At 44.5% G+C, this 27,872-nt stretch overlaps 1 protein-coding gene across 2 annotated transcripts in view; it reads left to right on the top strand.

Moving 5' to 3' along the window:
- LOC132378606 (coagulation factor XIII A chain-like) overlaps positions 1-27,872 on the top strand; it is a 269,196-nt gene that overhangs the window by 123,330 nt on the left and 117,994 nt on the right. For both annotated transcript variants that reach the window (XM_059945683.1, XM_059945684.1), the window contains exon 3: positions 4,649-4,837. In XM_059945683.1, the coding sequence (XP_059801666.1) occupies positions 4,649-4,837 (189 nt within the window). The remainder of the gene's footprint in view (positions 1-4,648; positions 4,838-27,872) is intronic.

Here is a 27,872-nt window from a genome sequence, read left to right as displayed (position 1 = left end):
TGGTGAGGTGAGGTGAGGCTATGGGATCAGAGAGTGTGGTGAGGTGATGGGATCAGAGAGTGTGGTGAGGTGATGGGATCAGAGAGTGTGGTGAGGTGAGGTGAGTTGATGGGATCATAGAGTGTGGTGAGGTGAGGTGAGGAAATGGATCAGAGAGTGTGGTGAGGTGAGGTGAGGTGAGGTGATGGGATCAGAGAGTGTGGTGAGGTGAGGTGAGGTGAGGTGAGGCTATGGGATCAGAGAGTGTGGTGAGGTGAGGTGAGGGGATGGGATCAGAGAGTGTGGTGAGGTGAGGTGAGGTGAGGTGAGGTGAGTTGAGGTGAGGTGAGGTGAGGTGAGGTGAGGCTATGGGATCAGAGAGTGTGGTGAGGTGAGGTGAGGTGATGGGATCAGAGAGTGTGGTGAGGTGAGGTGAGGTGATGGGATCAGAGAGTGTGGTGAGGTGAGGTGAGTTGAGGTGAGGTGAGGTGAGGTGATGGGATCAGAGAGTGTGGTGAGGTGAGGTGAGGTGAGGTGAGGTGAGGTGAGGTGAGGTGATGGGATCAGAGAGTGTGGTGAGGTGAGGTGAGGTGAGGTGAGGTGAGGTGAGGTGATGGGATCAGAGAGTGTGGTGAGGTGTGGTGATGGGATCAGAGAGTGTGGTGAGGTGAGGTGAGGTGAGGTGAGGCTATGGGATCAGAGAGTGTGGTGAGGTGAGGTGAGGTGATGGGATCAGAGAGTGTGGTGAGGTGAGGTGAGTTGAGGTGAGGTGAGGTGAGGTGATGGGATCAGAGAGTGTGGTGAGGTGAGGTGAGGTGAGGCTATGGGATCAGAGAGTGTGGTGAGGTGAGGTGAGGTGATGGGATCAGAGAGTGTGGTGAGGTGAGGTGAGGTGAGGGGATGGGATCAGAGAGTGAGGTGAGGTGAGGTGATGGGATCAGAGAGTGTGGTGAGGTGTGGTGATGGGATCAGAGAGTGTGGTGAGGTGAGGTGAGGTGAGGTGAGTTAAGGTGAGGTGAGGTGAGGTGAGGCTATGGGATCAGAGAGTGTGGTGAGGTGAGGTGAGGTGATGGGATCAGAGAGTGTGGTGAGGTGAGGTGAGTTGAGGTGAGGTGAGGTGAGGTGATGGGATCAGAGAGTGTGGTGAGGTGAGGTGAGGTGAGGTGAGGTGAGGTGAGGTGATGGGATCAGAGAGTGATGTGAGGTGAGGTGAGGCTATGGGATCAGAGAGTGTGGTGAGGTGATGGGATCAGAGAGTGTGGTAGGTGAGGTGAGGTGATCAGAGAGTGTGGTGAGGTGAGGTGAGGGGATGGGATCAGAGAGTGTGGTGAGGTGAGCTGATGGGATCAGAGAGTGAGCTGAGGTGAGGTGATGGGATCCGAGAGTGTGGCGAGGTGAGGTGAGGTGAGGTGAGGTGATGGGATCCGAGAGTGTGGTGAGGTGAGGTGAGGCTATGGGATCAGAGAGTGTGGTAGGTGAGGTGAGGTGAGGTGATGGGTTCAGAGGGTGTGGCGAGGTGAGGTGAGGTGAGGTGATCAGAGAGTGTGGTGAGGTGAGGTGAGGTGAGGTGATCAGAGAGTGTGGTGAGGTGAGGTGAGTTGATGGGATCAGAGAGTGTGGTGAGGTGAGGTGAGGTGATGGGATCAGAGAGTGTGGTGAGGTGAGGTGAGGTGATGGGATCAGAGAGTGTGGTGAGGTGAGGTGATGGGATCAGAGAGTGAGGTGAGGTGAGGTGAGGTGAGGTGAGGTGATGGGATCAGAGAGTGTGGTGAGGTGAGGTGAGGTGAGGTGAGGTGATGGGATCAGAGAGTGTGGTGAGGTGAGGTGAGGTGATGGGATCAGAGAGTGTGGTGAGGTGAGGTGAGGTGATCAGAGAGTGTGGTGAGGTGAGGTGAGGTGATGGGATCAGAGAGTGAGGTGAGGTGAGGTGAGGTGATGGGATCAGAGAGTGAGATGAGGTGAGGTGAGGTGATGGGATCAGAGAGTGTGGTGAGGTGAGGTGAGGTGAGGTGATGGGATCAGAGAGTGTGGTGAGGTGAGGTCAGGTGATGGGATCAGAGAGTGAGGTGAGGTGAAGTGATGGGATCAGAGAGTGTGGTGAGGTGAGGTGAGGTGAGGTGAGGTGATGGGATCAGAGAGTGAGGTGAGGTGAAGTGATGGGATCAGAGAGTGTGGTGAGGTGAGGTGAGGTGATGCGATCAGAGAGTGTGGTGAGGTGAGGTGAGGTGATCGGATCAGAGAGTGAGGTGAGGTGAAGTGATGGGATCAGAGAGTGTGGTGAGGTGTGTTGAGGTGATGGGATCAGAGAGTGTGGTGAGGTGAGGTGAGGTGAGGTGATGGGATCAGAGAGTGTGGTGAGGTGTGTTGAGGTGATGGGATCAGAGAGTGTGGTGAGGTGAGGTGAGGTGATGGGATCAGAGAGTGTGGCGAGGTGAGGTGAGGTGATGGGATCAGAGAGTGAGGTGAGGTGAGGTGATGGGATCCTAGAGTGAGGTGAGGTGAGGTGATGGGATCAGAGAGTGAGGTGAGGTGAGGTGATGGGATCAGAGAGTGAGGTGAGGTGAGGTGAGGTGATGGGATCAGAGAGTGTGGTGAGGTGAGGTCAGGTGATGGGATCAGAGAGTGAGGTGAGGTGAGGTGAGGTGATGGGATCAGAGAGTGTGGTGAGGTGAGGTGATGGGATCAGAGAGTGTGGTGAGGTGAGGTCAGGTGATGGGATCAGAGAGTGTGGTGAGGTGAGGTCAGGTGATGGGATCAGAGAGTGTGGTGAGGTGAGGTGAGGTGAGGTGAGGTGATGGGATCAGAGAGTGTGGTGAGGTGAGGTGAGGTGATGGGATCGGAGAGTGTGGTGTGGTGAGGTGATGGGATCAGAGAGTGTGGTGAGGTGAGGTGAGGTGAGGTGAGGTGAGGTGAGGTGAGGTGAGGTCAGGTGATGGGATCAGAGAGTGTGGTGAGGTGAGGTGAGTTGATGGGATCAGAGAGTGAGGTGAGGTGAGGTGAGGTGATGGGATCAGAGAGTGTGGTGAGGTGAGGTCAGGTGATGGGATCAGAGAGTGAGGTGAGTTGAGTTGAGGTGAGGTGATGGGATCAGAGAGTGTGGTGAGGTGAGGTGAGTTGATGGGATCATAGAGTGAGGTGAGGTGAGGTGAGGTGATGGGATCAGAGAGTGAGGTGAGGTGAGGTGAGGTGATGGGATCAGAGAGTGTGGTGAGGTGAGGTCAGGTGATGGGATCAGAGAGTGAGGTGAGGTGAGGTGAGGTGAGGTGAGGTGATGGGATCAGAGAGTGTGGTGAGGTGAGGTCAGGTGATGGGATCAGAGAGTGTGGTGAGGTGAGGTGATGGGATCAGAGAGTGTGGTGAGGTGAGGTGAGGTAATTGGATCAGAGAGTGTGGTGAGGTGAGGTGATGGGATCAGAGAGTGAGGTGAGGTGAGGTGAGGTAATTGGATCAGAGAGTGTGGTGAGGTGAGGTGAGGTGATGGAATCAGAGAGTGTGGTGAGGTGAGGTGAGGTGAGGTGAGGTGATCAGAGAGTGTGGTGAGGTGTGGTGAGGTGATGGGATCAGAGAGTGAGGTGAGGTGAGGTGAGGTGAGGTGAGGTGATGGGATCAGAGAGTGTGGTGAGGTGAGGTGAGGTGATGGGATCAGAGAGTGTGGTGAGGTGAGGTGAGGTGATGGGATCAGAGAGTGTGGTGAGGTGATGGGATCAGAGAGTGTGGTGAGGTGAGGTGAGGTGATGGGATCAGAGAGTGTGGTGAGGTGAGGTGAGGTGATGGGATCAGAGAGTGTGGTGAGGTGAGGTGAGGTGATGGGATCAGAGAGTGTGGTGAGGTGAGGTGAGGTGATGGGATCAGAGAGTGTGGTGAGGTGAGTTGTGGAGGTGATGTGATCAGAGAGTTTCGTGTGGTGACGAGTTGGTGGGATCAATGATTTGGTGAGTTGGATGAGGTGACTGAAATGGTAAAGGCTCCGAAGAATCTGCTGAAATTTAATAATTGCAACAGAATTTTCTCCTGTTATTCCAGATATGTGAACTTGGCTCTTGTAGGTATTTCTTGACAGATGGAAGAACATCTGGAAGACCATGATATTGTGTATGGGACGGTGAGAATAATCGCAGCAGCTAGATTTGATTATTAATTAATTATTTCCACACCTAATGCGATACACTGAATGGTACTTATTTTCATGCCATCAGGGAGATCATAGGGATGTCAGCCTCGTAATAAGGAAAAGATGATTCAGTATACTGTATGGCATTGCACTGATAGAGAAAGCACTGCTGGTAAATTGGGAGGTCATGCATTCACCTTTAGTATATCAGAGGTGTATTCGGGTGCCTTTCAGCAGCTGTTGTTGAATCCGATGGTATGTGCTTCAAGCTTTTTAATAATCTACCCTACAGGAGTGTGGAGACGAGAGAATAATCAAGATGGGAGGGTCCTAGATAGGATCATTGATGGGAAGCATGTCTGTTGCTGGACTGTGCTGTTTTCTATCTAGAGTACCTTTAGTCTGGACTTCTATCTCACGATTTGTTTTCTTTAGAATGATAAGTGATGCTGAACTGGGAACAATGATTGATGCTATCTAAAGAGTTTTGAACACGGATGATTAGGAATATGTGGCGAAATCAGGGGGTGAAAATGACTGTTTTCGCTCTTTTTAAAGATTCCCTTGAAATTTGGGGCGTAAATATGCATTCGGATCCGGATGATGTGAACAAGAGACAGCATCACACGGAGCTCTACAACTCCAATCATCTGATTCTGAGACGTGGACAGCCCTTCCAGATCACCCTCTCTACAAACCGGGCCTACAAAGAAGGAGAAGACAAGCTCTGGATTGAGCTTTTGATTGGTGAGTACAAAATAAGACAGTCTCATTTGTATTCCTTGAGCTCTATAGTCTAATTTCCTGTTTCTGGTTCCAAAGCCCTTGCTGCTTCTGTACTTGAAATTCCTTGATATCATGCTTTACGTTTCCTTGAGATTAAGTGACTATAATAAATTATCTTCAGCCCTGGACCATCTTAAAAAAATTCGATCTTGGATAACCTGCACCGAGTCCGCTATGAGGTTATTGCAATTCACACGTGCTTGCAGAGATGCCAAATAATGCCAATGACACATGTCTGATCTTTGGTCTTGGTACAATAAGTTAGAGGAATACAGCAAAATTCAACAACATAGTTTGCCTGTATAAAGATCAGCTCTTGCATTAAGAAAGTTATGTTAACATAACTTGTGTTGTAAGGAGATGGCTATTGATTTAACCAGTGTAATTGCTGAGAACTCCTGATCTGCATGATCTGCAATCCAAGTTGGGCCCAGAGTTATGCAGAGGGTGGATTTGAACGGTGTTGCTCTGTTACACAACAACATCATTAATAACACAAATCCTTCTTGCCCACTCAGCTGCCAGCTGTGGCTCATTTGGCAAAACTCGTTGCTTCAGAATGGACTGGTTACAGGTTCAAATCCCACTCCAGAGACTTGAACGGTGAGCTTCAAGTCTGTACCGAGGGAGAAGTGCACCAGCAGAGGGAATCTTTCTCATGAGATTTCCCACTCAATCTCTCAGGCACAGGGGAAAAATCCCAAAATATTTCTCAAAGGAAAGTAGGAGAGCCCTTTCTCATGTCCGGAACAATGTTTGTTCCTCAATCAACGTTGTGAAATGACTCCAAACTGAATATCAGTGTGAAGCTGTGGACCATAATTAGAAATGACAGATCATTTTGAAACTGCTTGAGAGTGGTAGAACATGCTAAAAGAAGGAGGAGGAAGATCCTGTTCTTAGTAATGGCAAGGTTCAGCATGTGAGTATTAAAGACAAGACAGAAGCCAGGAGGGCTGAGTAGAAGGTCTATCTCAGCTTCCCATTGTCACAGAAGCCAGTATTTGACAAAGTCAACTCATTCAACATGATATCAAGGAATTGCTTTTCACTACTGAAGCAGCAGGGGCTTTGGAACCAGAAAGCATCCCAACTGAAGACCTGTAGTTCAGAATGAGCTGAGCCATTCTCCAAGTTGTTCCAGTGTAGCCACAACACTGGCATTTATCCAGCAATGTTCAAAGTTGCCCATTTGTAGAGTCACAGAGTAATACAATGTGGAAACAGCTCTTTGGCACAACTTGTCCTTACCTACCTGAGTTAGCTCATTTGCTTGGGCTTGGCCAATATCCTATTTGGTCTTTCCTATCAATGTATCTGTCTGAATGACTTGTTATTTTACCAGCCTCTACCACTTCCTCTGGCAGCTCATTCCACATACCCACCACCCTCTGTGTGAAAAAGTTGTCCCTCAGGTTTCCTGGAAGTTTTCCCCCTCTCACCTTAAACCTATGCCCATTAGTTTAGGACTCTCCTACTCTGGGAAAAGACCATGACATTTGCCTTATACTGTATATGCCTGTCAAGAAATAGTGGATGCATTAGTGATAATTTTTCAATACTCCTTAGATTTTGGATTAGTTCCTGAGGATTGGAGGGTGGCTAATGTAACCCCACTTTTTAAAAAGGGAAGGAGAGAGAAACTGGGGAATTATAGACTGGTTAGTCTGACATCGGTGGTGGGGAAAATGCTAGAGTCAGTTATCAAAGATGTGATAACAACACATTTGGAAAGAGGTGAAATCATCGGACAAAGTCAGCATGGATTTGTGAAAGGAAAATCATGTCTGACGAATCTTATAGAATTTTTTGAGGATGTAACTAGTAGAGTGGATAGGGGAGAACCAGTTGATGTGGTATATTTGGATTTTCAAAATGCTTTTGACAAGGTCCCACACAGGAGATTAGTGTGCAAACTTAAAGCACACGGTATTGGGGGTATGGTATTGATGTGGATAGAGAACTGGTTGGCAAACAGGAAGCAAAGAGTGGGAGTAAACGGGACCTTTTCAGAATGGCAGGCAGTGACTAGTGGGGTACCGCAAAGCTCAGTGCTGGGACCCCGGTTGTTTACAGTACATATTAATTATTTAGACGAGGCAATTAAATGTAGCATCTCCAAGTTTGTGGATGACACGAAGCTGGGCAGTGGTGTTAGCTGTGAGGAAGATGCTAAGAGGATGCAGGGTGACTTGGATAGGTTAGGTGAGTGGGCAAATTCATGGCAGATGCAATTTAATGTGGATAAATGTGAGGTTATCCACTTTGGTTGCAAGAACAGGAAAACAGATTATTATTTGAATGGTGGCTGATTAGGAAAAGGGGAGGTGCAACGAGACCTGGGTGTCATTGTACACCAGTCATTGAAGGTGGGCATGCAGGTACAGCAGGCGGTGAAAAAGGTAAATGGTATGTTGGCATTCATAACAAAAGGATTTGAGTAGAACCTCCTGCAGCTGTACAAGGCCTTGGTGAGACCACAGCTGGAGTATTGTGTGCAGTTTTGGTCCCCTAATCTGAGGAAAGACATTCTTGCCATTGAGGGAGTACAAAGAAGGTTCACCAGATTGATTCCTGGGATGGCAGGACTTTCATATGAAGAAAGATTGGATCGACTAGGTTTATACTCGCTGGAATTTAAAGATTGAGGGGGGATCTTATTGAAACGTATAAAATTCTAAAGGGATTGGACAGGCTAGATGCAGGAAGATTGTTTCCGATGTTGGGGAAGTCCAGAACGAGGGGCCACAGTTTAAGGATAAAGGGGAAGCCTTTTAGGACCAAGATGAGGAAAAACTTCTTCACACAGAGAGTGGTGAATCTGTGAAATTCTCTGCCACAGGAAACAGTTGAGGCCAGTTCATTGGCTATATTTAGGAGGGAGTTAGATATGGCCCCTGTGGCTAAAAGGATCAGGGGGTACGGAGAGAAAGCAGGTACAGGGTTCTGAGTTGGATGATCAGCCATGATCATACTAAATGGCGGTGCAGGCTCGGGCAGAATGGCCTACTCTTGCACCTATTTTCTATGTTTCTATGATGTTATTAATCTCTATAAGGTCACCCCTCTCTCTCCTATGCTCCAAGGAAAACAGCCCCTGCCTATCCAGTCTCTCTCTGTAACTCAAAACTTGCAATCTGGCAACATCCCTGTGAATCTTTTCTGCACTCTTGCCATCCTAGTAACATCCTTCCTATAGCTAGGACCAGGACTGCAGACTATACTCTGTGTGTGGTCCCTCCATACCAGGCTTGTACTGGTGTATCATTCAGTCTTAATTATTGCACTCATTCCCTGATCATTGCATGCCAGCCTTGTGTAGCTGGGTCAGCACTTTCAGGGAACCATGCACCTATACCCTTAGCTGCCTCAACTCTACAAACCTCTCCACGTCCTTGCCATTTAAAGTGTAAACCTGGTTCAACTTCCCAAAATGCAGCACTTGACTGAATGGAATTAAATTCTTTCTGCCATTCCTTGATGACTCTGCCAGTTGATCTAGATCTTGTTGCAATCTTAGATACCCTTTTCATTGTCCACTATGCAACCAATTTTGGTGTCACCCATAAACTTACTACATTCACATCCAAATTATTAAAATTGATGAGTAAAACCACGGTCACAGGTTTCCAATCTGAAAAACAACTCTGCACTCCAAGTCAATTTTGTATCCAATTGGCTAGCTCATCTTGATGTTCTGAACTTCTGGACCAGCCTAACATATGGGACTTCATCGAAGACCTTGCTAAAGTCCACTATATTCTGTACACATTGTTGCTATGTCCAAATCCTGGAATTCTCTCTCCAACCACTCTGAGAGCACCTTTACCAGACAGACTGCATGCATTCAAGTAACTTGCCTCCACCTTTTCAAGCATATTGCTGGGCAGGCCATAAAAGGCGTCCTTGTCAGTAATCCCCAGATACTAAAGGTGAATTACTAAAAACCAATCTTACCCGGCTGTTCTCACTTAATAATGGTGACTGTACCAAAAAACCTCTTTCAATATTTTTATTAATTTCTACATAGAAGAATACAGAGTACAAGAAGATATATATTATAAGTAAAAAAAGGATAAAATATTATCAAATACATTAGTATTTGAATCACTCGGAATCTCATCACCCTATATTCAAGTAAATTAAATTAAATCATAATATTGAAATGTGATAATTTTATTATACAAAAAAAATCTAAGCCATGGAAGCTGTTTGGTAGAGAAAGAAAAAAGGAAAAAAATCCTTATCATATAGTGAGATACATTATTAGGCAACATCTGTACTTTAAGAGCAAATCAAAGGTTTTGAAAATAGTTCAAAAATGGTCCCCACAATGTTTGAAAGTCTTGACTAGATTCAGAAATTGAACAACAGATCTTCTCTAAATCTAAGCGTGACATAACATCACATGAGTAGGCAGAGTGACATCCTTCCATTTAAGCAAGAGAACCCTCACAGCCATAAGAGAAGTAGAAGCCAAAATGTGCAAATCAGATGTCTCCAAAATAATATATTTTCCTCCAGCAATACTGAATAAGGCAGTCAAAGGGTTAGACTTAAAATTTAATTTGAAAGGTACAGAGAAAAGTTTGGAATATTTCCTTCCAGTATTTTTCAAGACTCGGACATGTCCAAAGCATATGAATTAGTGGAACTTCTCCATTGCTACATCTATCACAATAGGGAAATATATCTGAATAAAAACGAGATAGCTTATCCTTGGTCATGTGAACCCTATGGACCACTTTAAATTGTAGGAGAGTGGCAGGCACATAACGATGAAGTGTTAACCAATTTGAAAATTCCATTCCAAGTTTCCTCAGAAATTGAAATCTGTAAATCTTGTTCCCAAAGATTTTTAATTTTGTCTAAAGGCGACAAAAATCCTTAACTTACTGTGAAACTTTCTTTCTTAGCCTAAGATCACTGTAGAAATGTAAGACATTTTCCCCTCTTAGTAGTACTATATATTAGAAGAACAAAAATCTTTGAAGTTCTAAGTACTGAGTATCATACTCCTTTTTCCCAGTTTGAAACCCCTGATGTTTGTTAAATCTGTCTGAATATAGATAAGAGAATTAATATTGGCAGGTAAAATGACAGCATTGACATTTCTGCTTCAGTTTCCTAAGATGTTTCTGTTTTCATTCATCCAAAATGACCTGCTACAAGAATATAGAATAATGACAGGGAAATATCTAACAAAGAGCATTTATAACATAATTAGGTTCAGTAAGTATTCAGGCAATGACAAGGTGTGTGAGTTTCAAAAAAACTCAGCAGGTTGCAAAAGCATTACAAGAGGAATTGGCTCAGGTAATTGGAAAAGAAAACTGGGACAAGCAGTGGGCAAACAACAGAAAATTGTAAATTTAACAGTAGGTGACTGCGATATAGAACGCAGAGGGCAGATAATATTTCTCAGCTCTAAACGTGCCCAGTCTTTGAACAGCAGCTCTAAAGGTCAATGAATGAAAATTTCAGTAATGTTTAACCATGCACAGCATTCAGTGCAAGCAGCAGAAGACTAATTTCTGCCTATGCTACTCCATAAGGAGTAAGTGGAAGAAATGCTGTGGATGAGTAAGAGCTAAAAATTAAAACAGAGAAACTAGGCTTATTATAAAATGAGTTAATCACAAATAGGGAATCCAGCCTAAAAAGTCTGGAAGAAAATTGGCAAGGCAAGGTTGGCAAAGAGCATGAAAGGAAATGTCTTAGGATAGTACAAATTCATTAGAAATAAATGACTGGTTAAGGAAAGCACAGAGGTAATTAGATGAAAGAAGCAAATCTTTTCAGGAATGGAGGAAAAACTAATAAAAATTCAATGGTATTGGGGAATAACTACACCTTTGCTTTCTATAACACTATCAAATACAGTGTTTCACATTGTAAATGAGAAGGTGTCAGAGAGGTGAGCAAAGGTTTAGCCAAAGACAAACTAGACTATGGATGCTGGAATCTGTCACATGGAACAAAACAATGGAAGAACTCAACAGGTCAAGAAGTATCTGTGGTGGCAAAAGACAGGAGCTTACATTATGGTCTTAAGGGGGATCTTAAAGGGGCAGAGAGACATGGCAAGACAATAGACAATAGGTGCAGGCCATGGGTGATCATCCACAATCAGTACCCCGTTCCTGCCTTCTCCCCGTATCCCTTGACTCCGCTATCTTTAAGAGCTCTATCTAACTCTTTCTTGAAAGCATCCAGAGAATTGGCCTCCACTGCCTTCTGAGGTAGAGCATTCCATAGATCCACAACTCTCTGGGTGAAAAAGTTTTTCCTGAACTCCATTCTAAATGGCCTACCCCTTATTCTTAAACTGTGGATCGAGAAGGCTGGAGATGAGATCCAGAGTACAGGACCTGAACAGCTGAAGACATCACCACTTGTAAGGGATGATTAGAAGAGCAGTTTTCAATGAAATACTCCAGAGACTGATTGGAATAATTAAGAAGAGATAACAGTTCACAACATCAACTCATGTCTGGAAAATTATCAGAATTATGCTTAAGAGACCAATATATTGATTAGACTTGATGTGTCTGGCCTGGCTTTAATTAAGCTCTACAGTCTTTCTCATTCCTGTCCTTTCACTTTTATTCAGGACACTTTTCCCTCCGTATTTCACCTCATTTCCTTTGGGCCTTCCAAATGCATCAGCTACTATCACTTTTCAGAATATTCATGATCAGGAACCACTCACAACATTAGAAATATTTCTCATCATGTGAATAATAAATAAAATTATAAATAAGTATTTCATGTGAATTAGAAATATATCATGTGGCTAATTTACGAATAAGAGACTCTTGCACTGATTGTTGGATTAGTCTCAACTATGATAAGTGTGCTGACTGAAGGAGTGCCCTTCCATGGATTCCATTTAAGGTTGTGCATAATTGTATCTAAGGCTTGCTGAAACTCACAACCTTATACTCTCAGACTCCAAATAGGCACAAGAATCTCTGCCGAGGACCTTGTCACTAGTTGGTAGTGATGAATCTATTTCAGTTGCACTAGTACTCTGCAGTATTTCTCTGAATTCCTTTGGCTTCAGTCACTTGCACTAATTCTGGTGTTCAATGAAACCACCCTGTCCCTATTGTTGCAAAAGAGCCATTATTGCCAACCTTAAATTTTAATCATCAGTCCTCATTGGCTTTTGCCAAGGAGAATGCCACAGGTCTATCAAAAACAAACTGCTGGAAGACCTCGGCTGGTCAAGCAGCATCTCCAGAGGCAGGGTAATGACTGATGTTTCAGGTCAACACTGCGTTCCTCCAGTTTGTTTGTTTTTGCCAGTTCCAACATCTGAAGTCTCACGAGCTGCTGTGTGTAATGGTATTTTTCAAGTGTTTCCAGAGGAAGCGCTTTTGTTTCATCTACCCTGTTGATCTTCACTAAATTTGGAAAATACTTGAATAATCTCCTAAACCTTTCATGGCAAAGCACAAACCAATCAATACCTAAAACCTGTATGGCTTTAAGTGTCCTACTACAGGAGGGATGATAAGGCTATGAAGATAAAGCAAGAATGTGCCAGGGGCCAGAGGTTTATGTGGCAGGACATACCAGTGTAACATGGTTCTAAACAGTAGATCACAAAAAATAACAGTAGATTAGACAGCAAGGTAGGGATAGACATTTAACCATCAGCAGAGGGATGAAAAGAAACTCCTTTACTTAGAGCATTGTAACCTTTGGCATTCTCCTCCCTGCAGGTGTCCCTGAGGCACTGAGTAGTTCAAGATTGAGATGGGTAGGCTTTTAGACACAGATGGAATTAATGAATATGAGTGTCAGATTGGAAAGTGGGCCAGGCAGAGATTCAGCCATGATTTTTATTGAAGCCATAAAATACTGCAGATACTGGAATCTGGAGAGAAACACAAACTACTGGAGGACTCAGAAGGTCAAGCAGCATCTGTTGGGGTGAGGGTGAGGGGAAAGAGTCCTTGACATTTTGGATCAGACCTTGCATCAAGATTGATGAAGAGCCAGACAACTTTCTCATGCTCCCATTTTCTAAATTATTTCCTTCATTTTGAGATGTTAAATATATTTCCTTTGTTCAGTGAATTGGTAATCAGACTGAATACATTTAAATATTGAAGAAATGAGGAGATCTTTGCTCTGGAGTCATTTGAGCACCGAACGGTCCACTGAACAGAACGGTGGAAATGGAAATACAACAGCTTGCAAGATGGAAGTAGATAAATATTTGAAAAATGTTGCACCATTCCCAGAAGAGGAACATGTAAATACCTAACACACTGTGGAGTAGCTGAAAGAATCTTTCATCAGCACTAGCAGTATGAATTGCTTTTGCCCTCATCTCTTCTCTCATCGTTGTATTCTGAGCCTCAGCTTCCAGACATCTCTTTGAGATCAAATCAAACTAACAGCTATATTTACATAATCTGAAATAACAGGACCAAGGTCAATCTGTGGAAGTTTTAATTATTATGCCTAGATTAGGATATGAGGAGACATTGGGAATGTTTTCCCAAAGGTAAGGGGGCTGTAGGGTGACTTTATTTTTTTAATTTGTGAAGGGCAGAGATAGGGTAAGTGGTTACAGTCTTTTTCTAAGGTAGGGAAGTCTAAAACTAGAGGGCATAGATTTAAAATAAGAGGGTAAACATAAAATGGACCTAAAGGGAAATTTCCTCCCAGGGTGGGTGTTGGATATGTGTGTGAGGTGAAGTGATTGGGGTACAGTATATTAACAAAGTTTAAATAACATTTGAACATTTTATGGATAGGAAAAGTTTAGAGGGATATGGGGCAAATGAAGGCAAATGGGATTAGTGGAGATGGACACCTTGATCAGCATGGATGAGTTGTGCTGGAGTATCTGATTCTGCTCCACATAATTCCATGAATTGATTGATCTAGGAGACAAGTAGTTTACTATCAGCCGCCTGAAGTGAAAAAGCGGTCCAAGGAGACTCTGCCTCCTAAAAAAGATAGTTTAAACCTGGGCTGAGCTTCAACGTATTAAGAACATATATAAACTGCACCCATGTGATGGCTCCTGAATTTTGGATGCTCTATCGTCTTCCCAGAAATGAATGATAGAGCTGATGATGGAATGGGAGATAGTTGGAACGCTATTAAGAGGTAATTAGAAGAACAGGCACCAACGTGGACTGATTGGAGAAAAGTAGCTGACTGCAAGGAAAAGATTTTTGAGGATGCTTCAGGAGGATGAGGAATGCTACTGGACAGCTTTGTTAAGTTATTCAGAAGTTCTGGACATAAATGAAGATAACAAAGAGGACACTACACATGGTCCCTTGAAGTCAACTGTTATGGGTGGCTTGAAACCAGACGTTGCCAAATAGTGAAGCTGACAAATCTGAATTGGAATGAAATTTCTGTTTCAGGTATTGAGCTAGTGTGTGCTGCCAAACAACAGGAGCAAGATATTGAAATCTGACACAGATCACTACAAGTCGGTCAGTTACCTGTTGATCAACAAGAAGTTAGACTGGAATTCATTGTGTGTATCACAGCAATCTCAGTCTGAGGCACACTTCTGAAGTTGAACCCCTAAAGCACAGTGTCACTTTTGTGGTAAGAAAGGATATTGGGCTACAAATAGATGGCATAGGAAATAGGCTGAACAACAGAAAAAAAGCTCAACAGCAAGCTGAATCCCCTGCCTTGAAAAAGTCAGAAGATACTAATTTGTTGATGTAGTTTCAACAAACAGTGTTGGATGTAATGGATGTATTGACACAGTAAAAAAAAATGACTAGGCCCTTTCCTGCAGCCCTTACTCGCCTTGAAAGAGCAAAAACTAGATGGCTTATATGTTAACTTATTGATTGGAAATTAATATGCTAAATTCCTATTGGATATAGTTGACCTAACATGTATAATTAAATCTGTTGCCCAAAGATGCAAAATACTATTCACAGATATCTGTAAGTGTGCATATGCTGCAGGAAATCAGAGAGTTACTCCAATCAAAGCAAACAGGTTGAGGTACAACCTGGCACTCATCAATAGAGCATAGAACATAGAACAGTACAACGCATTACAGGCCCTTCGGCCCACAATGTTGTGCTGACCCTTAACCACAGCCTCCCATATAACCCCCCACCTTAAATTCCTCCATATACCTGTCTAGTAGTCTCTTAAATATCACTAGTGTATCTGCCTCCACCACTGACTCAGGCAGTGCATTCCACGCACCAACCACTCTTTGAGTAAAAAACCTTCCTCAAATATCCCCCTTAAACTTCCTTCCCCTTACCTTAAAGTCATGTCCTCTTGTACTGAGCAGTGGTGCCCTGGGGAAGAGGTGCTGGTTGTCCACGGTCTATTCCTCTTAATATCTTATACACCTCTATCATGTCTCCTCTCATCCTCCTTCTCTCCAAAGAGTAAAGTCCTAGCTCCCTTAATCTCTGATCATAATCCATACTCTCTAAACCAGGCAGCATCCTAGTAAATCTCCTCTGTACCCTTTCCAGTGCTTCCACATCCTTCCTATAGTGAGGCGACCAGAACTGGACACAATACTCCAAGTGTGGCCTAACTAGAGTTTTATAGAGCTGCATCATTACCCCGCGACTCTTAAACTCTGTCCATTGACTTATGAAAGCTAATACTCCATAAGCTTTCCTAACTACCCTATCTACCTGTGAGGCAACTTTCAGGGATCTGTGGACATGTACCCCCAGATCCCTCTGCTCCTCCACACTACCAAGTATCCTGCCATTTACTTTGTACTCTGCCTTGAAGTTTGTCCTTCCAAAGTGTACCACCTCACACTTCTCCGGGTTGAACTCCATCTGCCACTGCTCAGCCCACTTCTGCATCCTATCAATGTCTGTCTGTAATCTTCGACAATCCTCTACACTATCCACAACACCACCAACCTTTGTGTCATCTGCAAACTTGCCAATCCACCCTTCTACCCCCTCATCCAGGTCGTTAATAAAAATCACAAAAAGTAGAGGTCCCAGGACAGATCCTTGTGGGACACCACTAGTCACAACCCTCCAATCTGAATGTACTCCCTCCACCACAACCCTCTGCCTTCTGTAGGCAAGCCAATTCTGAATCCACCTGGCCAAACTTCCCTGGATCCCATGCCTTCTGACTTTCTGAATAAGCCTACCATGTGGAACCTTGTCAAATGCCTTACTACGTCTTGCAATCTCTTGCAATGGTTGTCTTGCTTACTTTAAACTTTACCCTTGAGTTTGTAAAGGCTGTTGGACTCATGCAGTTGGCCAAATCTGAACTAAGCAATCATCCCGTATAGTTGAAAGATAAAATGACTGTGATCTGTTGGAGATGAATCCCATTGAGTTTACTGGTAAGATGCCACTCTGTACTAAGCAGTGTCCTCTAACCAGAACATCTATAGAAGGTGTTAACCAGCTGAAGGAACAGGGGATCCTTATTAAGACTCACAGCCATTGAACAATCCAGTCTGGCCTGTTAAGGAAGTGAATGGTACCTGCCCACTTACTGTGGATTACTGAGTTGCCACTCAATATATTGACAAGCTAACTCCTCTAGAGGCAAATCCATCAATTATTTTCAATGTCCTGAAGCCAACAATTAAGTGGTTTACTGATATGGATTCTGGCCCATACCACTCGTGCCTGATTGGCTCTCACAGTTGATGGTCAACAATACCAGTAGGCGAGGCTACCACAAGGGCTCCGTGGCAGTCACATGGCTTTAAGACAACATCAGAGGCATTTACCAGCCATTGATTTGTCCGTTGTACAATATGTGAATGATGTTCAGATCGCATTAGCCAGCATGAACATGATGTGACATGAACTTGTTTATATATCCACCCAGGGTCAAAAAGCAAACCTAGGCAAGGTACTATTGCAACAAAGGGAAGTAATTTACTTGGGACAGAAAATTATCTGGGGCATGTATGACTTTGTGGGCATCACTGAATCAATGTTGAAAGATGATTATAGCTGGGAGCTTACCATCCAAGGATACACATTATATTGATAAACGGGCAGGTAGGCCAAGGGTGTGGTGTGGCTCTGTAGGTAAAATTGAAATCAAATCATTAGAAAGAGGTGATATAGGACCAGGTGGGGTGGAATCATTATAGGTAGAATGAAGAAGGGCAGAGCTAAGAAACTGCGCTTCTTCATTCTACCCTGATGGGAGTTATATACAGACCTTAAAACAGTAGTAAAGATATGGTCTACAAGTTACAACAGGGGATAGAGAAGGCCTGTCAAGAGGCCAATATTACGATAGTCATAGGGGATTTCAATATGCAGATAGATCAGGTAGATCAGTGTTGGATCCCAAAGTGGGGGAAGGAATTTGTAGAATTTCCACCACAAGATGGCTTTTTAGAACATCTCGTGGTTGAGCCAACTAGGGGATCAGCTAGTCTGGATTGGGTGTTGTCCAATGAACTGGAATTGAATAGAGAGCTTAAAGTAAAGGAAACCTTAGGGGCCAGTTACAATAAAATGACAGAATATATCCTACAATTTGAGAAGGAGAAGCTAAGATCAGGTGTATCAGTATTACAGTGGGATAAAGGGAATTATGGAGCATTGAGGGAGGTGTTGGTCAAAATTGATTGGAAGGAAACATTAGCAGGAATGATGTGGCGAAGCAGCAATGGATGGAGTTTCTGGAAGCAACTTGGAAGGTGCAGGATAGATAGATCCTGAGGAAGAAGAAGTATTCGAAAAGCAAGGATGATGCAACTGTGACTGACAAGAGAAATCAAAGCCAACATAAAAGCCAAAGAGTGGGCATATAATAGGGCAACACTTGTTGGGAAGTTAGAGGATGAGGAAGCTTTTAAAAACCAACAGAAGGCAACTAAAAAGTCATAAAGAGGAAAAAGATGTAAGCTAGCCAATGATATTAAAGATGATACCAAAAATTTATTTAGATATATGTAATGTAAAAGAGAGGCAAGAGTAGCTATCAGCCTGCTGGAAAATGATTGTGGAAAGGTAATGATGGGGGGGGGGACAAGGAAATAGCAGACAAACTGAATAAATATTATTCTTCTCTGGGGAAGACACTAGCAGTATGGTGAAGTTCAGGAGTGTCAGAGTGTGAGGTCGCTGTTACTAGGAAGAAGGTGCTTGGGAAACTGAAAGGTCTGAGGTAGATAAGTCACCTGGACCAGATGGTGTACACCCCAGGGTTGTGAAAGAGATAGCTGGAGAGATTATGGAGACATTAATAATGATCTTGCAAGAATCAATAGATGCTGGCATAGTTCCGGAGGAATGGAAAATTACAAATGTCACTCCACTCTTCAACAAGAGAGAGACAAGAAAAAGGAATTTATAGACCAGTTAGTCTGACCCCAGTGGTTGGGAAGATGTTCAAATCGATTGTCACAGAAATTGGCTTTTGTTTATTTGGAGGCACATGATAAAATAGAACAAAGTCAGCATGGTTTCCTCGAGGGAAAAACATGCCTGACAAAGCTGTTGGAACTCTTTGAAGAAACAACAAGCAGGATAAACAAAGAAAAATTGGTGGATGTACTTGGATTTTCAGAAGGCTTTTGACAAGGTGCTACACATTAGTCTGCTTAACAAGCCACAAGTCGATGGTATTACAGGAAAAATTCAAGCATGGAAAAAGCATTGGCTGATTGGCAGGAGGCAAAGAGAGTAATAAAGGGTGTCATTTGGCCACTGGTGATTAGTGGGGTTCCACAGGGCTCTGTGTTGGTCCTGTTACATGTCAATGATTTTGATGATGGAATTGATGGCTTTCTGACCAAGTTAGCAGACAATACAAAGAAAGGTGGAGGGCCAGGTAGTTCTGAGTAAGCAGACAGGCTACAAAATGAGTCAGATAATTTAGGATAATGGAAAAGTAGTGGTTGATGGAATATTGTGTAGGGAAGTGTATGATCATGCATTTTGATATTAGTAAGTGCAGACTATTTTCTAAACGCAGAGAAAAATTCAAAAACCGAGCTGCAAAGGGACTTGGGGGTCCTCATGCAAGATTCCCAAAAGGTTCATTTGCAAGATGATTTGGTGGTGAGGAAGGCAAATGCAATGTTAGCATTCAGTTTGTATATAAAAGCAAAGGTGTATTGTTGGGGCTTTATAAGACCCTAGTGAGGCCTCACTTAGAGTATTGTGAGCAGTTCTGGGCCCATTTTCTAAGAAAGGATGTGCTGACATTGGAAACAGTTCAAAGGAAGTTCTCGAGATTGAAAGGCTTATCATATGAGGAGCATTTGATGGCTCTGCCTGTACTCACTGAAATCCAGAAGAATGAGGAGGATTCTCATTGAAACCACCCAGATAGAGTGGATGTGGAGAGGATGTTTCCTATAGTGGGGGAGTCTCAGACCTGAGAACACAGATAGAGTGGATGTGGAGAGGATGTTTCCTGTAGTGGGGGAGTCTGAGACCAGAGAACACAGATAGAGTGGATGTGGAGAGGATGTTTCCTGTAGTGGGGGAGTCTGAGACCAGAGGACACAGATAGAGTGGATGTGGAGAGGATGTTTCCTGTAGTGGGGGAGTCTGAGACCAGAGAACACAGATAGAGTGGATGTGGAGAGGATGTTTCCTGTAGTGGGGGAGTCTGAGACCAGAGGACACAGAGAGAGTGGATGTGGAGGGGATGTTTCCTGTAGTGGGGGAGTCTCAGACCTGAGGACACAGATAGAGTGGATGTGGAGAGGATGTTTCCTGTAGTGGGGGAGTCTGAGACCAGAGGACACAGATAGAGTGGATGTGGAGAGGATGTTTCCTATAGTGGGGGAGTCTGAGACCAGAGGACACAGATAGAGTGGATGTGGAGAGGATGTTTCCTGTAGTGGGGGAGTCTAGGACCAGAGGACACAGATAGAGTGGATGTGGAGAGGATGTTTCCTGTAGTGGGGGATTCTGGGACCAGAGGACATAGATAGAGTGGATGTGTAGAGGATGTTTCCTATAGTAGAGGAGACTAACACCAGAGTGCATAACCTCAGAATAGAGGGACATCCATTTAGAATGGAGCTGAGAAGGAATTTCTTTAGTCAGAGAGTGGTGAATCTGTGAAATGTATTGCCACAGGTGGCTGTGGAGGCCAAGTCATTGGCTATATTAAGGCAGAGGTTAATAGATTCTTAATTAGTCGGGGTGAAGGGATGCAGGAGAAGGTAGGAGATTGGGGCTGAAAGGGAAGTGGATCAGCAATGATGAAATGGCAGAGCAGACTTGATGGGCCAAATGGTCTAATTCTACTCCTATATTTAAGGTCTTTTGGCCTTATGGTAAACAAGAAATCACTGAAGATTGTACAAAGGCCATGAAATCAGCAAAACCACCTACAGTTCCCAGCGACTAGGCTGTGTAACTAGAACAGAGAATGAACTGATTCATTTGGTAAATTTACGCAACTACTCAACAAACTGCTGAAGGGCGATAAGCGCTTAAGTAACCCTGTGATTCTTAATGAAGAACAACTGAAAGTGTTTCAAACTTTAAGCGCATCATTGTGCACTGCACTTGGATTAGGAATCCCTGATACAGGTAAATCATTTACCCTGTCTATCAATGAGAAACATGGCTAGATGATAACACCAAAACATGAAGACCCACAGGGTCCTGTTGGTTAGTATTGTGCTAAACTGGATAATGAGGTATTTGGACAGGGTCTGTATTTAGAAGCAATGTAAGCAACCTACCTGGCAATTATGGCTGCTTCTAGCATTGTGTTTGCTCAAGTTTTAACTTTTTGATGTCTGCACTCAGTACCCACTTTACTGATTATGAACAGAGCCTCTCAAGAAACAACTTATCAGTGGTCCACGTGGCCTACTGTTCTTGAGGCACCTAATGTCATTATTCGTAGAGCAAATCCAGCGAATCCAGCTACAATTGTCACCATCAGACATGGAAAACTTAAGTTGGCAGAAAGAAGATCAGCTAATACCTACACTGACTCTTGATATGTTTTTGAAGTTATTCATGATTTTGGAAATGCATGGAGACAAAGGGGATTTCTTGTGGCTGTAGGAACCCCAATCTAGAATGGCCAACTAGTACAAGAGTCCATGAATGTTATGCAACAGCCATCAGAAGTTACTGTATTAAAATGTAAAAGCCAGTTCAAAATGACTACCATGGAAAACGGTGGAGATAAAATCGTGGATGAAATTGTGAAAAGAGAAGGTTGGGAAGAGGTACAAGAAATAATTGGGTCAAAGGAAGTTCTGAAGACATCTGCAGTGAACCTGACAACTGGAATTATGGAAACAGAGTTGAACTCCGTATCACAGATGAACATATGAGATATCCAAGAGATGCAAGTTCAATGCTCTAACCAGGAAAAGAGGTTCTGCATGGAGATGGTGGGAGGTTAAACAGAAATAGAGTATGGAGATATGGCACTAGCCACAGACTTCCTCATCTGGCACAGCAGATACACTTCATAGGACACATTGGAGTGCAAAAGATGGTCAATATATTCTCCCATGGTGGTGGAATCCAAAGTTCAGGGTAAAAGCACGACAAAGGTTTGAAAGAGTCATAACATGTCAGAAAAAAAATCCTGGAGCATCAGAAAAGCAACCTGAATTAAGTGTTCTTGCCCCATGTGATCCATTTACAAGTGGACTACATTACTTTGCCAAAGCCTCAAGGATACTCAGCCATACTGGAATAGTGGGCAAGTTTTCGAGTTGGGAGGAAGCAGCTCCAGGAAAGAGAGCTAGTGCCCCACCCCGTCCTCACACACACACACTCTGATCAAAGACTCTATTCCTAGATGGGGATTGTCATGTCACATTGCCACTGACCAGGGAACATGTTTCACTGGGAGTGTTAGTCAGGAATTATATCGACTGATGAACATTGAATGGTCTTCTCATTGTCTACATCACCCAAAGGTCGAAGGAATGAATGGAATCGTCAAACGACGACAGGTATCATGAAGAAAGCGTACCATGACCTACAGCTCTTCCTATGGTCTAGTGTAACATCAGAACAACCCCAAACAAGAAAACCAAATTAAGTCTATTCAAGGTGGTAATAGGGCATCCTATGTCCCTGCCCAGAGAAGCTGATATTCTCATTATGGTGGGTAGTTTTGTTATGTTAAAAGACGCACCCAACTGTTGCTGCTAAGTTAACAAATTTCACCTCAAATGCTGGTGATAATAAACCTGACTCTGATTCTGGTTCTGATTAAAAGTTCTGACTCTGTGGAATATGGATAGTTGACCTGGCCCCTTTAAGGATTCAGGACCATTTTGCTAATTGGCAGCCATGTTTAATATTTTAGGAGCACCTGAATGGAGTTCAATGATCAGTTGTCAGTTCTATATGGATTACTGTTTAATGTCTAGTTTAGTATTTTGTTCTTGTTTCAGTCTCGCATCGTGTCTCATTACCTGCCATGGATTCTCCTGCACTTGGGTCCAACCATCCTCACTTAGTTCTCTCATCACAGTACGATTGAGCCAACCTGGATCCAGTTGTCATCCACTGTGGCCAGCCACAGCGAGAGGACTTCTAGACAGAGCCTGGAGATACACAACCTCCGGGTTGCCTTGTGTCAATGTTTGCAAGGAGGAAGCCAGAGTCACTTGGGTGGTGGTATCGGTCACTCTGCGGAGGCAGTACATCTTCCGATCCCCAAGAGGTTCGATGGTGACCCGAGTCTTGTTGTGGCTTTCTCACTCAATGCTCATTGGAGTTCAAATTCCAGCTGTCCCAGTTCTCTGAAGCATGGAAAGGTGGACTTCACTATCTCTCTCCTGACTGGGAGAGCCCTGGCCTGGGCCACCATGCATTGAGAAGGAAGATTGTAGATTTGCTCAGATTTGAAGGAATTTATGACTGCCATGAGGAAGCCAGATGAAGGTGTGACAGGGCAGACAGGGCAGACAGACAGCAGCTGACTATGCTTTTGAGTTTCGATCTTTTGTCCAACAGAATGGCTGGGACAGGGAGGTCTTGGCCACTCTATACCACTATGGACACCAAGACAAACTAAAGGATGCCCTCACCTTGGGAGAACCAGCAGAGGACTGAAAGATTCTGATCGACCAGTCCATTCATCTCAATAATTGTCTGGAAGAACAAAAGTGGGACTACGTCAAGAGGTCGAAAGGGCTAGCCCAAGCCCAGCCTCAACACACTCTCCGACCTTGAACAATGACCAGCTGTCTCCTGCACAGAATCCTTTGAGCCCATGCAAATCATCTGCGTAAGAATCTGCTGATCAGAGGTCCCAGCATCAGTGTCAAGGTTGCTGCTATTACTACAGGGAAACAGGTCATCTGCAAAACAGGTGTGTAAAGCTGCAGCCATAGGGAGAACTGTGTCAGGGGGACTGTGACAGTAGCAGCTACTACTTCCAATGCTATGGATTCTGGTGTCATGCTGAAGACGGAGATCTCCTGGGCTAAGAACCAAAAAAGAGGTGAATGCTTTTGTGGACTGAGGGGCAGCTGATAATTTCCTGTACTTGGGGACTGCCCACTGGCACGATATACCAGCTGTCCTGGGCAAATGTCTGCAAGGACATGAACAGACCTAGCAGCAGATATTCATTTTCTGAATGAGGATAGGGGATCATGCGGAGGACATTGGTTTTGAGGATGAGGATAGGGGATCATGTGGAGGACATTGGTTTTGAGGATGAGGATAGAGGATCATGCGGAGGACATTGGTTTTGAGGATGAGGATAGAGGATCATGTGGAGGATATTGGTTTTGAGGATGAGGATAGGGGATCATGCGGAGGACTTTGGTTTTGAGGATGAGGATAGAGGATCATGTGGAGGATATTGGTTTTGAGGATGAGGATAGGGGATCATGCGGAGGACATTGGTTTTGAGGATGAGGATAGGGGATCACGCGGAGGACATTGGTTTTGAGGATGAGGATAGAGGATCATGCGGAGGACATTGGTTTTGAGGATGAGGATAGGGGATCACGCGGAGGACATTGGTTTTGAGGATGAGGATAGGGAATCATGCGGAGGACATTGGTTTTGAGGATAAGGATAGAGGATCATGTGGAGGATATTGGTTTTGAGGATGAGGATAGGGGATCATGTGGAGGACATTGGTTTTGAGGATGAGGATAGAGGATCATGTGGAGGACATTGGTTTTGAGGATGAGGATGAGGATAGAGGATCATGCGGAGGACATTGGTTTTGAGGATGAGGATAGAGGATCATGTGGAGGACTGGTTTTGAGGATGAGGATAGGGGATCATGTGGAGGACATTGGTTTTGAGGATGAGGATAGGGGATCATGCGGAGGACATTGGTTTTGAGGATGTGGATAGGGGATCATGTGGAGGACATTGGTTTTGAGGATGAGGATAGGGGATCATGCGGAGGACATTGGTTTTGAGGATGAGGATAGAGGATCATGAGGAGGAGATTGGTTTTGAGGATGAGGATAGAGGATCATGCGGAGGACATTGGTTTTGAGGATGAGGATAGAGGATCATGTGGAGGACATTGGTTTTGAGGATGATGATAGAGGATCATGTGGAGGACTGGTTTTGAGGATGAGGATAGGGGATCATGTGGAGGACATTGGTTTTGAGGATGAGGATAGGGGATCATGTGGAGGACATTGGTTTTGAGGATGTGGATAGGGGATCATGTGGAGGACATTGGTTTTGAGGATGAGGATAGGGGATCATGCGGAGGACATTGGTTTTGAGGATGAGGATAAAGGATCATGAGGAGGAGATTGGTTTTGAGGATGAGGATAGAGGATCATGCGGAGGACATTGGTTTTGAGGATGAGGATAGAGGATCATGCGGAGGACATTGGTTTTGAGGATGAGGATAGGGAATCATGCGGAGGACATTGGTTTTGAGGATGAGGATAGAGGATCATGCGGAGGACATTGGTTTTGAGGATGAGGATAGGGAATCATGCGGAGGACATTGGTTTTGAGGATGAGGATAGAGGATCATGCGGAGGACATTGGTTTTGAGGATGAGGATAGAGGATCATGTGGAGGACATTGGTTTTGAGGATGAGGATAGGGGATCATGCGGAGGACATTGGTTTTGAGGATGAGGATAGAGGATCATGCGGAGGACTTTGGTTTTGAGGATGTGGATAGGGGATCATGTGGAGGACATTGGTTTTGAGGATGAGGATAGGGGATCATGCGGAGGACATTGGTTTTGAGGATGAGGATAGGGAATCATCCGGAGGACATTGGTTTTGAGGATAAGGATAGAGGATCATGCGGAGGACATTGGTTTTGAGGATGAGGATAGAGGATCATGTGGAGGATATTGATTTTGAGGATGAGGATAGGGGATCATGCGGAGGACATTGGTTTTGAGGATGAGGATAGGGGATCATGCGGAGGACATTGGTTTTGAGGATGAGGATAGAGGATCATGCGGAGGACATTGGTTTTGAGGATGAGGATAGGGGATCATGCGGAGGACATTGGTTTTGAGGATGAGGATAGGGGATCATGCGGAGGACATTGGTTTCTATATCATTGACTACCACTGATCCTTGGGCACCTTGGCTATTCCAGCATCTCTTCCAGGAACTGGAATGAAGGGTAGGTTCTTGCTTGGTCCAGTCACTGTAATAGGGTATGTTTTTGGCATGGTGTTCCAACCCCCAGACTCTCCTAAGACCAAGGACTGACAAGGGGGCAGACTTCAGTTCGGGGTAACCTGAAGCCTTCTGGAGACTCAGTCCTGCCCTCAAGGACAGACAAGCTGGCTCTGGCTAATAGGACAGTGTGAATCCCGACACTGTTGAATCGGAGGTGTGTTGGAATTAGGGAGATCTCTTGTTCAGGAGCAAACCAAAGAGGTGCCCAATCAGTCTGAAACTTTAACAGCTAAGCCTAAGAGATCTAGCTGCTAGGTCCCAGCGAAAGGGAAGGCTGCTAGATGCAGATCCTTCGTGTCTAGTCCTGGGAGCATCATCTGAGGATATGGATGAGGATTTGTACTCTGATTTGGTCTCTGTTTCAAAAGAAAGGGTCTTGTGAACCTATGGAGGAGATCCTGAATCACCCCACCAGATAAGGAGCCTCAGGAGTCGTCCTCAAGAACGGTTCAGAGGTAATTGCACCACCCAATCCAGTCCAAATCCCTTCCGTCTACAAAGATTTGGAAGAGGTCTTCAGCAATTGATTCTTCAATTCTGCGAGCTTTGTTTCTTCCACCACTTGGTACATCATCCACGGGGTTGATTGTCCTGGAGAGAAGCCCTATGGAAGAGGACATAGAAGAAGCTCTTGCCATGGGATACATTCGGCCCTCCATCTCGCCAGCCAGCACATTTCCCTACATACAAACAAAAGGACAGGAACCTGCGGCTTTGCATTGATTATAGAGGGCTGATTTGCATTACAGACAAGAATCGTTACCCCCTTCCACTTGTGAACACTGCCTTTGATATTCTCCAAGGAGCAAGAGTATTCTTGAAGCTAGACTTACAGAAAGTGTGCAATCTAGTCTGAATAAAGGAGGGTGATGAGTGGAAAACTTCATTTAACACACCGATGGGACACTAGGAGTACCTGCTCATGCCCTTTGGCCTCACAAAAGCACCAGCAGTTTTCCAGGCCTTTATAAACAACATGTTCTGGGATGCTCTCTATAGGTATGCCTTCATCTCCTTGGATGATATCCTAATCTTCTTGAAGCCCGTGGAGAAGCACGTCACTCATATCTGGGGCACATTAAAGAGACTTTTAGACCATGGAATTTATGTGAAACTGGAGAAGTCCAAATTTCACGTGACCATCATTTAATTTTTGGGTTTTATCATCCCTAATGGCAGTCTCAAGTTGGACCCCACTAAGACCCAGCCAGTCAGAGATTGGTGACAGTCATCCAGTCTGAAACAAGTTCAATGATTCCTGGAACTTGCCAACTTTTACCAAAAGTTCATCAGGAGCTTCAGCCCAGTGACGGCCCTGCCGATAGCTCTAACAGAGAAGTCCTTTTATTTGGATTACCAAAGCAGAGGCCGCTTTTGCAGTGCTTCTTCACAGCTCCCATTTTGATTTCACCTAACTTGGTCCTTCCCTATATCATGGAGGTGGACACCTCTGTGGGCAGAGTGGGGGTGCAGCGTTGTCTCAATGGGCATCTCCAGACAGAAAACTGCACCAGTTTGCATTCTTCTCCAGGCCGCTATCCACGGCAGAGGTGAACTATGACATCAGGAATAGAGAGCTGCTTGTGGTCAAGCTCACTTTGGTAAAATGGTGTTTCTGACTTGAGAGGGCCAAGAAACCTTTTATTGTTTGGACAGACCACAAGAAACTGGCTTATATTCAGGAGGACAACAGAACGAATTCAAGGCAAGTCAGGTGGTCTCTATTCTTTAACTGTTTTAATTTTGTCCTGACTGGGGTCAAAAAATGGAAACCTTGTTGAAAGAAGAGCAGTAGATGTAGTGTATATGGATTTCAGCAAGGCATTTGATAAGGTATCCCATGTAGGGCTTATTGAGAAAGTAAGGAGGCATGAGATCCAGGGGGACATTGCTTTGTGGATCCAGAACTGGCTTGCCCACTGAAGGCAAAGACTGGTTGTAGACGGGTCATATTCTGCATGGAGGCCGGTGACCAGTGGTGTGCCTCAGGGATCTGTTCTGGGACTCCTATTCTTCGTGAATTTTATAAATGACCTGGATGAGGAAGTGGAGGGATGGGTAAGTAAATCTGCTGATGACACAAAGGTTGGAGGTGTTGTGGATAGTGTGGAGGGCTGTCAGAGGTTACAGCAGGACATTGATCTGATGCAATACTTGGCTGAGAAGTGGCAGATGGAGTTGAACCCAGATAAGTGTGTGGTGGTTCATTTTGGTAGGTCAAATATGATGGCAGAATATAGTATTAATGGTCAGACTCTTGGCAGTGTGGAGGATCAGAGAGATCTTGGGGTCCAAGTCCATAGGACACTCAAAGCAGCTGCGCAGGTTGACTCTGTGGTTAAGAAGGCATACGGTGCATTGGACTTCATCAATCATGGAATTGAA

Source organism: Hypanus sabinus, chromosome 20 (assembly GCF_030144855.1).
Source record: "Hypanus sabinus isolate sHypSab1 chromosome 20, sHypSab1.hap1, whole genome shotgun sequence".
Classification (NCBI taxonomy): domain Eukaryota; kingdom Metazoa; phylum Chordata; class Chondrichthyes; order Myliobatiformes; family Dasyatidae; genus Hypanus; species Hypanus sabinus.
The sequence above is the reverse complement of the archived record's forward strand: the minus strand, read 5'-3'. Positions and strand labels throughout refer to the sequence as shown.